This window comes from Labeo rohita, chromosome 1 (genome assembly GCF_022985175.1).
Source record: "Labeo rohita strain BAU-BD-2019 chromosome 1, IGBB_LRoh.1.0, whole genome shotgun sequence".
NCBI lineage: Eukaryota > Metazoa > Chordata > Actinopteri > Cypriniformes > Cyprinidae > Labeo > Labeo rohita.
The window spans coordinates 21,651,846-21,664,126 of NC_066869.1; the positions used below are offsets into that span (position 1 = coordinate 21,651,846).

Genomic DNA, 12,281 nt, shown 5'->3' on the forward strand with positions numbered 1-12,281 from the left:
TTTATCATTACTGTCTGCCCACCATGGCCAGGCACAGGGTTTTTAATTGGTTAAGATATGTGCATGCCTCACTGAATGATAATTATTGCTTGTTAGGAGTGTTTCCCATCATCCATTAGAGGACATGCGCCGTGGGACTCTACCTACCGCCCCATTAGAATAGCCGCCAATGTTTCCTCAGCATATAACTGTGAATGTTGCTGATGATGTGGTTCTGCTACTAAAATCGGCAGTTATATAACAATGATTGTAATGCTGCAATCTGTTTTGTAACAACACTAATGGTAATCTTGTTAATAACCGCATATCCTGTTTTAAGAGATATTTTAAACTTTTCTCTTACCTTGAGGCAAAATGCATGCTTATGTGTTTTATGTGAAACTGGCTTATGCTCAGGGCTAGTGACCCAAAGGTTGCTAGCTTGATCACTGCAATTAGCAAGCCGTGAGCTTTTAGCACTGTGCCCCTAAGCCAGGCGCTTAACCTCAAGTTGCTTACTATTCCTTCCTTGTCTGCTGTTTTCTTTTTAGCTACTGTAGAATTTGCACTTTTGCTCTCTTGCTGTGCCCGAACATTCCTGTGTCAAAAGTATTCACGTACACTGCTGTTTAAAAATTTGGGATCAATGTTTTTAAGGAAGTCTCTTATGCTGATCAAAGTTCAGTTTATTTTTATTTGAGTTATATTATGAAATATTATTGCAATTTATTATTGCAATTTTTTTTTTTATATACTTTAAACTATGATTTATTTCTGTTTTCAGTGTCGCAAAATCTTTCAGAAATCATTCTAATATGCTAATTTAATATATATGATGGAAACGGTTGTGCTGCTTAATATTTTTTGGAACCAGTGATACTTTTTTCAGGATTATTTAATGAATTAAAATTTAAAAGAACAGCTTTTATTTAAAATAGAAACCTTTTCTAATAATAAACTGTAAGTCTTTACTATCACTTTTTTAATCACTTTAAGACATCCTTGCTGAATAAGTATTAAATTCTTTCAAAGAAAGAAAGAATTTACTAACCCCAAACTTCGAATAGTAGTGTTTTTAAAAATATTTTAAAAAATATCTCACAGGTTCCAAAAAAAAAAAAACATTAAGCAGCACAACTGTTTCGACACTGATAATATATCAGCATATTAGAATGTTTTTCCAAGAATCATTTTACACTGAAGACTGGAGTAATGATGCTGAAAATTCAGCTTTGCATCACAGGAAGAAATTCTGTTTTAGAGTATAATAAAACAGAAAACCACTATTTTAAATTGCAATAATATTTCATTTCATTTTAATCAAATAAATGCAGCCTTGAAGTGCAGAAAACTCTTCTTCATAAAACATTAAAAATCATACTGATCCCAAACTTTTGTAGTGTATTCTTTTACGAAATAAAAAGCTATTTTTCATTACAATATAGTAGGTGTCTTAAGCTGCTTTTTCATCTGTCCAAACCATTCTTGGTGGAAATGTGGCTTTAGGTTCTTTTTTTTTTTTAAGGCCCCTGACATCAATGCTCTGGATAGATGCTAGTAAAGGGTTTTGAAAATTTGCCATCAGACATTTACAGCTTCTTTAATTGGTACAAAAATCACACATTTCTAGGGGAAAACTGCCATTTAGATGGATGTGAACAGTGCCTTACTCCAGGTATTACAGACCCTCTTGAAGCATCTCAAGTGTATCGAGTGTTTACATAATGGTGTATTGGAGCTGATGCACCTATAAACGCGCCTTCTGTTCAATCCCGTTGCGCTCCATCTAGCTGTTTTTAACGCCAGAACACACTTAAGCTCTCCATTAGGAAATGTGTTAAACCTAGAGTTTTTCGCTTGTAAATGCCCAACAGTCTAAGCGCTGAGTACAAGTTCAAGTGCAGGACAGTTTATGTAGGACATCAGCTGATCCCTGCTCTCTCTATCTCTTTTCTCCTAGCTACGGAAGGCTGTTATGGACCACATATCTGACTCTTTCCTGGAGACCAACGTGCCTCTGCTGGTGCTGATAGAGGCGGCCAAGAGCGGTAACGAGAAAGAGGTTAAGGAGTATGCGCAGGTCTTCCGCGAACACGCCAACAAGCTGGTGGAGGTGAGTAACGTATAACACCCCCTCACTCAACTCCCTCATCTCATTCAGCCCGAGCGAATGATTCTTATCTGGGGCACCGCAGGCCACTATCAGTCATAGCACGAGGTGGCCTTTAGGAAGTCATCCGCCAAGCCAAGGCAATTTAATGGTGGAATATGATGCAGTGGAGCTCAATTCTGTAATGACGAATTTGTGTTTGATAACATGGATTCGGATCACAGAGGGGGAATGACACCAGGGAATGGCTTTAACATTTTTTTTTTCCTCTTTAATATCTCTCGTGACTCGACTTCAAAAAATGCAGTTCATTCCCATTATCGAAGAGCAGCATGGTGACTGAGGTAAAACGGCTGAATGGAAAAGAGACGCTTATCTGAAGGTTGGTGTTAGAGGTTGATATGTCAAAAATGCAAAAGGGCATATAACTTATACTGAACTGAACTTTTCAAAAGCGTTCGAGGGTCACTTCTGAGTAAAACAGATAAATCCTGACGTTTCCTCACACTTGCTTTTGCTTTAGAATCCATTTTCCTAGCTTTATAGAGTAAACTGTTTCATAGTTTATCATGAGTCGATGAAAACGTGAGATATTCTGTTTGCTGTCGAAGACTGTGAGTGGCTTCTAGATGGTTGCTCTCCTAAAGAAGAGCTTAAGGAGCAATTGCTTTTGACTCTGAAACACTGGGTTCAGCACTCAATTTTGAGCATGGTATCAATAATGTAACTAGTCTGAGAGAGCAGTTCCCAGTGCTTTTAGATGGCGGGAGAAGTTTTACGATCAAATTCCATAATATATTTACTATTAATGTGCCTAAATTGAACTTCAAAATATGAATAATATCACATGCAATTACCTTCAAATCTTTTCTGAAAGATTTATTATTGTGACATATTTGTGTGATTTGTGGTAGGGAACTTCCACAGATCTGTGTGGCCTTGAAGGTCTTGGAGCAGCATGATTTATCTGACCTACTGGAATATTAATGTTTAAAGGCTGACAACTTTAGTTCACAGACATTTTGTGCAATGTTTAATATGGTATCAATTTTAAACGTTTTTCTATATTGACAAAACCAGTTTTTAAAATTAAATTAGTGCTTATTAAGTCTTATGCTCATAAAAAATACAGTAAAACTACTCTTAAGTAATGTAATCATTAAAGGGGTCATCGGATGCTAAGTTCACTTTTACGTGTTGTTCGAACATTAACGTGTGTTGGCAGTGTATGTATAAATCTACCCTATAATGATAAAAATCCATGCAGTGGTTTTTAATTAATCTGTAAAAATAATATTCCCTTTTTCAAATCGAGCCATTCTCAGATGCCTGTTGGTATGGCGTCGCACCGACAGAGGCCACTCCCACGATAGATGATTGACATGAGCGTGTTTTGACGCCGGAGCAGGGATGTAAGTTAGACAAGAATTGAGCAATTGAGGTGTTGTGTTGCTGGATGTAATAATGAACGTAGTGGTCGTCATTTACTCCCGACATCTGAGCTGCTGAGCGGCTAAAGTAAACAGGCTCGTCATTCCACAGAGAGAAGAGAGGGGCGGGGCGAGCAGAGCTCATTTGCATTTAAAGCAGCCTCGACCAGAATGGGATGATTTTTGCAGAGCTGATTTTGGCAAGGTAAAAGGGTGTTGTTTTACATTACCATTGAGAATTTTTAATTAAAGTATATTATAGACTTTTCATTAAGACCCTAAAGAATCATATCAACTTGTGGAAAATGGGCATCCGATGACCTCTTTAATATATTTTATATAGTAGATATTTTTGATGCATTACTTCTAATCACAGTTGAAAACTTTTGTTCTGCTTATATTTTTGTGAAAACGTACGTTTCCTTAATATTATTTGATAAATAGGTTTAAAAATAACATTCAGTTTAATTTTTTTGCACAGTATGAAAGTCTTTGCTGTCACTTTTGATCAGTTTAATGCATCCTTGATAAATAAAAATATTCTTTAAAAAAATAAATACAATAAAACAACTTTTGTATGGTAGTGTGTATAAAATATATATATTATTTATCCACCTCTTTTCCCTTTGAGGTTTTGTCAGATTTAACTACATTCCGGAGACATTTTTCTGCAAATTTGTCCCTAAAGCATAGCTAGGTCAGGAACACACACACAAAGTCGACCTGAAGGGAGTGCTGTTCCCTGACTTCATCAAATAAAATGTTCCCTTACTGGTATGATCTCAGAATAAAGAACAGCCAAGCAGCTCATGTCCATTTCTCCAGCCGATCAATAGTCACTGTTTCCTGCCGGGGTCAAGAAGCCTGATGAAATAGAGGTCACGTGTCATAGCTCTACCCTGATGCAATGTCTGTACCGCTGTAAAAAAAAAAAAAATCACTCCCTCTCTTGCGCTCTCTCTTTCTCTTGCAATCAATAGCAACAGAACGGGGACATGAATATGAATATGGATTATATTTAATTTGTACAGCAATAATCTCTGCAAATGTTACAACGATTTCATCCTGCGAGAAATACAAGCTAGTAAATGGGAGTTTGAGGTAGGCCTTATCTCTTCAGAGAGCCATTCTGACATTCACTTAATGGTTAATGTTAATGATTTCAGTAGATTTTAAATATTACTTTCTCATATTCACTGTGTAGACTATAAATGACTGCAAAAGCTTTGGAGTTCTAGTTTCTTTTGTTCTATATGCACTGCACTATAAAAGAACTGCCAATTTAAAAGGTTATTAAAGTATGTGCAGAATTGTAGCACAGCTGAGATGTACAGTAGGTTATTAATGTGAACCTGTTGACACACGTTTATTGTCTCACTCTCTGTCTCTCTTTGTCTCACACACACACACATGAATTGCACAAAAACACATATATCAACTATCAGTGGGAAAAGCAGTTTAGTGATGTAAACTTTGTTTCACGCACTGTGACTCACTGATCTGTGCGTCTCTTCCTCTGGAAAATCTCATATTATTTCCTTCATATTTACATTATTTACTGTTTCTGCTGACTTTAGATCATCCTCCACACCGGCTGCTTTTAGCAGATCATGTCTGCTTGGGTTACACTGCTGTTTTGCTAGCCTTAGCAAAGGTTAATACAAATGTGTTTGGCTTTGAAGGTGAAACATCCTTTTTTTAATGTTAAAATGCTTTCTCACAACCCGCTTTAATGTGCAGAGATGGCTTAAGGGATAGTTCATCCGTTATGTTGTTCCAAACGTATATGCTTTTCATTCTGTGGAACACAAAAGAATATGCTTTAAAAATGAAAGTTAATGGGCTCCAGTGTCGGTTTGCTCATTGAATTTGATTATATGGGCATACAAAGAAAAAAAAAAAGTTGAAGCATTCTTCAAAATATATTTTGTGCTCCACAAAAAAAGGGTGAATAAATAAAAAGTTTTTTTTTGATTGAACTGTATACTTGAAAAAGTTATTTGTTTAGCCATTAGTGAGGCAAAACATGTAAAGATTGTAATTCTGCAGTGCTTTCAACATTTCTTAGTTTAAGGCGGTGTAGTTAGTTTAGTGTGGATAGATGAGGAATAGTAGGGTATCATTCAAAATGTTTCAATATCAATACCTTGACTTCGATACCATCTCCTGAAAGATACCTTTTTTGATACCAATGTTATGAAATATGTATTAAAGGGTTAGTTCACCCAAAAATGAAAATTAGCCCATGATTTATTCACCCTCAAGGCAACCTAGGTGTATATGACTTTCTTCTTTCAAACAAATCCAATCAGAGTTGCATTAAAAATCCTGGCTCTTCCAAGTTCTATAATGGCAGTGAACAGTTGTTTCCGCTCACCATTCCAAAAGAAGTCCATCCATAATAAAAAGTGGTCCACACAATCCCGGGGGTGAATAAAGTCTTCCTGTAGCGAATCGATGTGTTTTTTTAAATATCTATATTTAAAACGTTATAATTACTTTTCTCTAGCTTGCACTGACTATTATACGTGTAAGCCGGGCAGGTGACGTAAGGACGTATGCATAGCGCATGTGCCGCTGAACTCACAAAAAACAATGTTTGTTTACAGAAGCAAAGGAAGCAAAGTTATCTTAATTTTGCAAAGGAAAACCTCCTACTGTCCTAAAGTTTCCTACTGGATTACAACAAAATCCTCCATCATTTTTCTTTACAAATCCTCCTTTTGTACTTCTAATTCACGACCACTGTTTTGTTTTGCTCTCCCCTCTGCAATTCCGTGTTTGGCACCTCTCCGTGGCACATGTGCAGTTTCCACATATTTTAGATATCACAAATCAAAAATTAGGTATCAAAATTTGGTAACAAGCGACAAGACATTTTTCAATACTCAATCTTGCAATTCAGTCGGTGCCTAAAGAGTATCAAACTCATTACCCAGCCCTAATGAGAATGTGAAGTTCTATTTGGTACCTGAGATCAACATGGAACATTGTTTGCATCTCATTTTATAATCCGTTTTAAAATGGAATACCAAATATTGAGGCAGGAATTGATTTTTTATCTACTGGAAACTGATTAAAGTTAGATTTAGAGTATGTCCTGGAATAGTTTTATCTTGTTGAGTAAAGATTACAAAGATGCCCTTTAAACAAACAGTATGCAAACATTAATTTTTGTATACTGTTTTTAATTCATATTGATTCTTGTAAGCACTTGTTTAATGGAAAAAAGAAAGATCCATAAAAGATCACTCAGATCACTGATGCCTCAGTTTTTTTCATAGGACTGTGCCAGGGCTCACACATGCAGCTTTAACACACTGAACCTTCCGCTTAAAAGCAATCTAAAACAAAATCTGCAAATAAAATAATGTGTGAATTTACCCTTTCAATAGAAAACGAGTGAAATGTCAAGGCTGCCACTCACCGGCACCACTTCAGGTTAGTCTCAAAGCCCTAAAGGTCATAGGTCACGATCAATACTCGTATGTGACTGTGACACATTATCATTGAATAGTTGCTATGCTACATGATATTTTTATCACAAAAATGTCTGTTCTGGAAGTAACTGTCATTTAGTGGTCAACATGTGAGCATTTGAACATCTTGGAAGTAGTTCCTTACCATCTGCCTCACCTGATACAAAGTGGAAAGGAAAGGGGGAAAAAAAACTGCTAATTACCAGATGTATTCTTTTTTGGCCTTGAAATAGAAGTAGCATGAAAAAGAATGAGAGAAAGAAAGAGATAGCTTTCCAAGCCTCAGGCAATGCTGCCACAGCTAGCAGACCTTGTGTGTGGGTGTAGCGAAATATTTATGATGTGGGTATGGTGACCTTAATTAGCAGAGATTGCATTAGAGAATGGACTTGTGTTAATAAAACGAGGGGACTGGGGTTTTGCTCTCTCGTGTCCTGCTCTCTCCCTCTTCGTCTTACCACCTGTGACATCACAGCGTGAGGAACGAAAATCATCTCTGTTACTGCCGAGGGACGATTAGCAGTAAAGAAAAGAAAACCTAAGCAAAAAGACCTGCTAACGCTTGCATTAGCCTTTTATGCTGATTCTATACCACTTTTGTTTCTTCTAAAATGCTAACAACATTCTCTCGCAAGGAAACGTCACTAAACATCACACATTCTCCACTAAAACATCTGTCTTGTGCCGTATGTTAATCGAACATACTGGTGTCATATTCAACATATTTGTGAAGCTATATCATAGCTTTATTTGAGGATCAAACTGAAATTAAATTCATTCAACGAAAATCTCTTTAGCACTCGCAGATTCAGACTCATCAAAACACTGAAAATTAAATTGCAGTCTATAACGTCAGAAGTTGTTTCTAGAAGTGATCTTATTCATCTTTTTGAATTTGATTAGTCAGGTATAGGGGAAGATTTTCAGCAAATAACTTCAATACAATTCCAAAAGATTTGGAATAAAGACACTTTTTTTCTTAATTTTTGTAATTTGTGACAAAGAATTTATTTAGTGGGCTTAGGGTCGCAAATATTTAATAATTTAGTTATGTTAGTAAATTTATTAATTTGTAAAAATACATTTAGAGCTTTCACTAACGATTATTTTGGTGATTGAGTAATCTGTAGACTATTCTGGTGATTAATCGAGTAATCAGATAATTGTAATTATTTTTTATCTATTAATTTTTTTGTAGTAATAAAAACAGACCTACACTGTAAAAAACAATTTGTTGAGTCAACTTAAAATAATTTGTAACCTGGCTGCCTTAAAATTAAGTTCAGTCAACTAAAAAAAAGTTTATTCAACTTGAAATGTTAAATTATACTAAGTGACAGCTTAGATATTTGAGTTGAATCAACTTAAAATTTTAAGGCAGCTGGGTTACTTACCCATCTATTAAGTTTAGCAAACACAAATATCTAAGTTGTTACTTAGTCCAATTTAACATTTCAAGTTGACTAAACTTATTTTAGTTGACTGAACTTAATTTTAAGGCAGCAGGGTAACAAATTATTTTAAGCTGACTCAACAAATTGTGTTTTTTTATTTTTTACAGTGCAAGTGAACAATAGCCTTTAAAATTACTTTAAAAAACATATAATAGAAATAATAATTAGTTCAAATAAAGTATCAAAAGTAAGTAATATGGTTTTATTGAACAAAACTGTTAAAATACACTGTAAAACATGCTGTAAAATTGACAGTAAAAAAGCTGTGGTTGCCAGAATATTATCGTAAAAAGTAAGGTAGCAACATTTTAGGTTTTAAATATTTAACTTAAATGTACATTGAAATACCGTAATTTCATTACCTGATGTAATGTTGATATACCAACCTACTGAAGTACTGAAATCTGTTTAGTACCTATTTTAGTACACTGATAACCACCAAAAGCAGGTGATGATGAGAAAGTCACGTGATGAACCAAAACAGCTTTTAAATAACATAGAAGGTGCACAGTGTTATTCACACAAACACTAAACACCATCATGGTAACACATGAAACTGAAATAATGCAGTAAATATTAATTTAACAACATTAGATGTAACATACAGCGGTTATCAATTTACAGTTATTTTTTACTTTCAAAAACGGTATACTGTCGTAAAATTATATGTAATGTCCAATACCGTTTTTCACTGTATGTAGTAGGGGAACTTACCATTAACCAATTATTAGTTTTTTTCCTGTAGCATTTGTACAGTCTTTTACCATTAAAATTACAGTCATTTGTTATAATGCGTAATGTACGTTAGCTCTGTTGTTTATAATACATTGTACAAAATCTATAAATGATTTGTAAATGATTTACCTTACAAATCTGATGAAATGGTGCACGTTGTGTTCCCAGATGAGTGTTATAAATATATAAACTGTTATGAATAAACTCACAGAATACTTTGCATCATTCACACACACACACACACACATGATATGAATAATGAATAATGCCTCGCCTAGACTATCAGAATCTACTGAATAGATTTAAGAATGTCGCCATCATGTGAGTATTATAACCATTATAAGAAAGAAACAAAGCGGGTCTCAGATCAATGATGAAGGCCAACTTCTAAATGTTTGGCAGACAGTAGATTGTAATAAAAGTATGTTTCCTCACCTGCCCATGATCACCAGAGGATTTCTGCATCATCAAATAGCTGTACCCGCCGCTGCAGTCCGACTTTTACACATTCTTTAATTGATGGCCTTCTTATAATTCACCTGCGCTTATTAACAGTCCCCTTTACTAAACCTTAACTGTGCTGATCAAACACAGACATGCTTTTATTCATTGAAACACAGGTTATAAAGAATCCCATTCAAGCCAAGATGAAGAATAGATTTACAGTTTATAGAGGTGAGAAAGTCTGATTGGAAGGTGAAGGCCGCAAGGACGTCATGGCTCATCACGATTCAAATAGTGGATTAACTTTGGTCCTTCATTCCAGCTCTTGGCCGCCAACACGCCCTTCAAAATCAGACTTGTTATGTTCTGTATCCTTGAGGCTTTTCTCCAAAGTTTGCACAATAAACTTGTTTTCTTGTTCTGCACATCTTTCTTTTTCAGTAAACTCATCTTGTCCTTTCATGTTTAGTCAACTGCGGTCCTTTTACCACCTCTGAGGTTGGTACACGTTTTTCTGCATCCCATGTTCTTCAGCTATTGCAGTTTTAGTGTACCTTCTGCAGAAACTAAACTTGGTAACCAAATTGGACAGTTACCAACATGCAAGATATTAAACCTCCAGGTGATCTGCAAAAGTTGCTTTTGTTAAAAAAGCGTGCAAGTTACATCACTCGTCCCTGTGAGCTGTAAGTGTTATGTACAGTCACAGAAGTGTCTTTGTTGTCTTCCTGATATGAAAAAATCATACCTGCTGAGCAGTCCTGACCTGCATCTGTGTGCACTTGAATCTTCATAACCTACTTTTTCAGCTAGCTGGCTCACTAGGGATGCTATCCTAAAGAAAGAGCTTTCAGCCTGGGCTTCAAAAGGGCTCCGCTCTCAGGTCTCGGAAACAAAACTCCCCAAAGTCATTCCCCGAGGACGACGCCACACGCAGTTGTGCTTTTCCTCATTAGTTTGACGTCTCAGCATCCCTTGTTTTATCTGTAATCTGTTTGTATTCCCTCCCATGACAACATTTTATCCTCCTGTAAAGCTTTTGTTTGCATACATTTGAATATTATCTTTTATGGATCACTCATTTTATGTCCCGCTTTGTCTTTTCTTTGTGCCAGCTTTTATTCTTAATTTTGTGTTTGCATTTTTCATTACTATGTGAATGCTTCATTACTATTGTTTTGATCCCCACATCTCCATGGAGAATTCCTTGCTTTTTATGTTCCTTCTGAAAAAAACAAAAAACAAAACAAAAACTGAGCTTTAGAACTGAATTCTTGCAACTGTGTCTGAAATGTAATTATTTATTGGAGGTAACGAGAACTAGCTAACCGCTACATGGATTCAAATGTGCTGTGTAATTTCTTAGAGTCATGATTGTTCAGACATTGAGTATTATAAAAAGTGCTTTGTTCCAATTAGTGCTTTAATGACTTAGATAATCCTTTGCATATTTAATGCGTATCCGTGTAATTAAAACAAATTAATTGAAATTCGATTAATGTAAAACATAGCAGTTTTAAATGATTGCTATCTGGATGGAATAAATTTCTAGTAGTCTCTCAGCATTTAAAAAAATATTAACAGAAAAACAAAAGTTCCAACTGTTAATGGAAATGCACTGTATTTGCAGTAATTGATTATGGCTGTCAAGACTGAATAGGGTCAAGTTATTGAGGTTTGGTGATTTTATTTATTTATTTATTTATTTTTAAGTTTGTTTGGCCTTCTCTCCCTTAAGTGCTTAAACACCCTGAATGAAGTCCAACTTTTCTCGTTTCTTCTAAACATTCTGAATTCATGCATCTGTTCACCCAGTGTCCAAATATTACAATCAACTTTATTTTTCAGAGAATTTTCATGGAACGAAAGTCTATCGTCTTGTGTATTGCGAGTCACCTTACCAACATAGCTCTGGTCTTTTCAGGTCACCCTAATCTGGAGCAGCTCCCCTTCCTTTATATTCAGGGCAAACAGCGCCCGTATCTCTTGTAGAGTGTGACTTTAAGTGCCACTCCAGTTCATGAAGTCGCATAGACTTGAATTTAAAGCACTGACCTTCCTGATGAGATGAAGGGTGAAAGGCTGCCTTCTCTAATGATTATGCAGAATCGATATCGACCTGAATGTAACCAATATTGAATCGGCCTTCGGGCCTTCATGATTCCAAACGCATTGCTGCAGGCAGTAAATATTATTCTGCAGGAAAGAGGGGGCCTTGCTGCATTAAATGGTGTGCCGAACACGATAGATGACTATTGGAACAAGTCTATTTGTGGTGACCCAGACCTTTGCACTGGCGTAATCCCTTTTCAAGCAGAGTTATAGGCCTCTGAGGAAATCTAACGCAGAGGCGCCTCTACGTTTGGGAGGAGCTCCGAAAAGATAGATCAGGCTCTCTCTCCCTCACCTTTTCCCTGGAAGGCATTACTTTCTGATTTCTCCCTCTGCAAGCACCATTTGTCATTATATACTGCTGCATCATGGTGTCATACACCTGTATTGCAAAGCTACCCAATGTCCCCTATCATCTTACAAAAGTTTTTATTTATTTTTAATATATGTTGAATAATGAAAAGTATGTATATAAAAAGTTTGGAATAATTAAGGCTTTTTCTTGTTATTCTTCTGTCTTTTGTGTACGACAGCGTTT

General features: G+C 35.8%; 1 protein-coding gene across 2 annotated transcripts in view; it reads left to right on the top strand.

Annotated features, from left to right (window-relative positions):
• The window catches only part of ctnna2 (catenin (cadherin-associated protein), alpha 2), a 423,497-nt gene that overhangs the window by 353,220 nt on the left and 57,996 nt on the right, over positions 1-12,281 (top strand). The window contains exon 9 of one of the 2 annotated variants that reach the window (XM_051107030.1): positions 1,940-2,092. In XM_051107030.1, the coding sequence (XP_050962987.1) occupies positions 1,940-2,092 (153 nt within the window). Of the gene's footprint in view, positions 1-1,939; positions 2,093-4,461; positions 4,621-12,281 lie in introns of those variants that run through there. The other variant, XM_051107104.1, reaches the window with a different exon arrangement.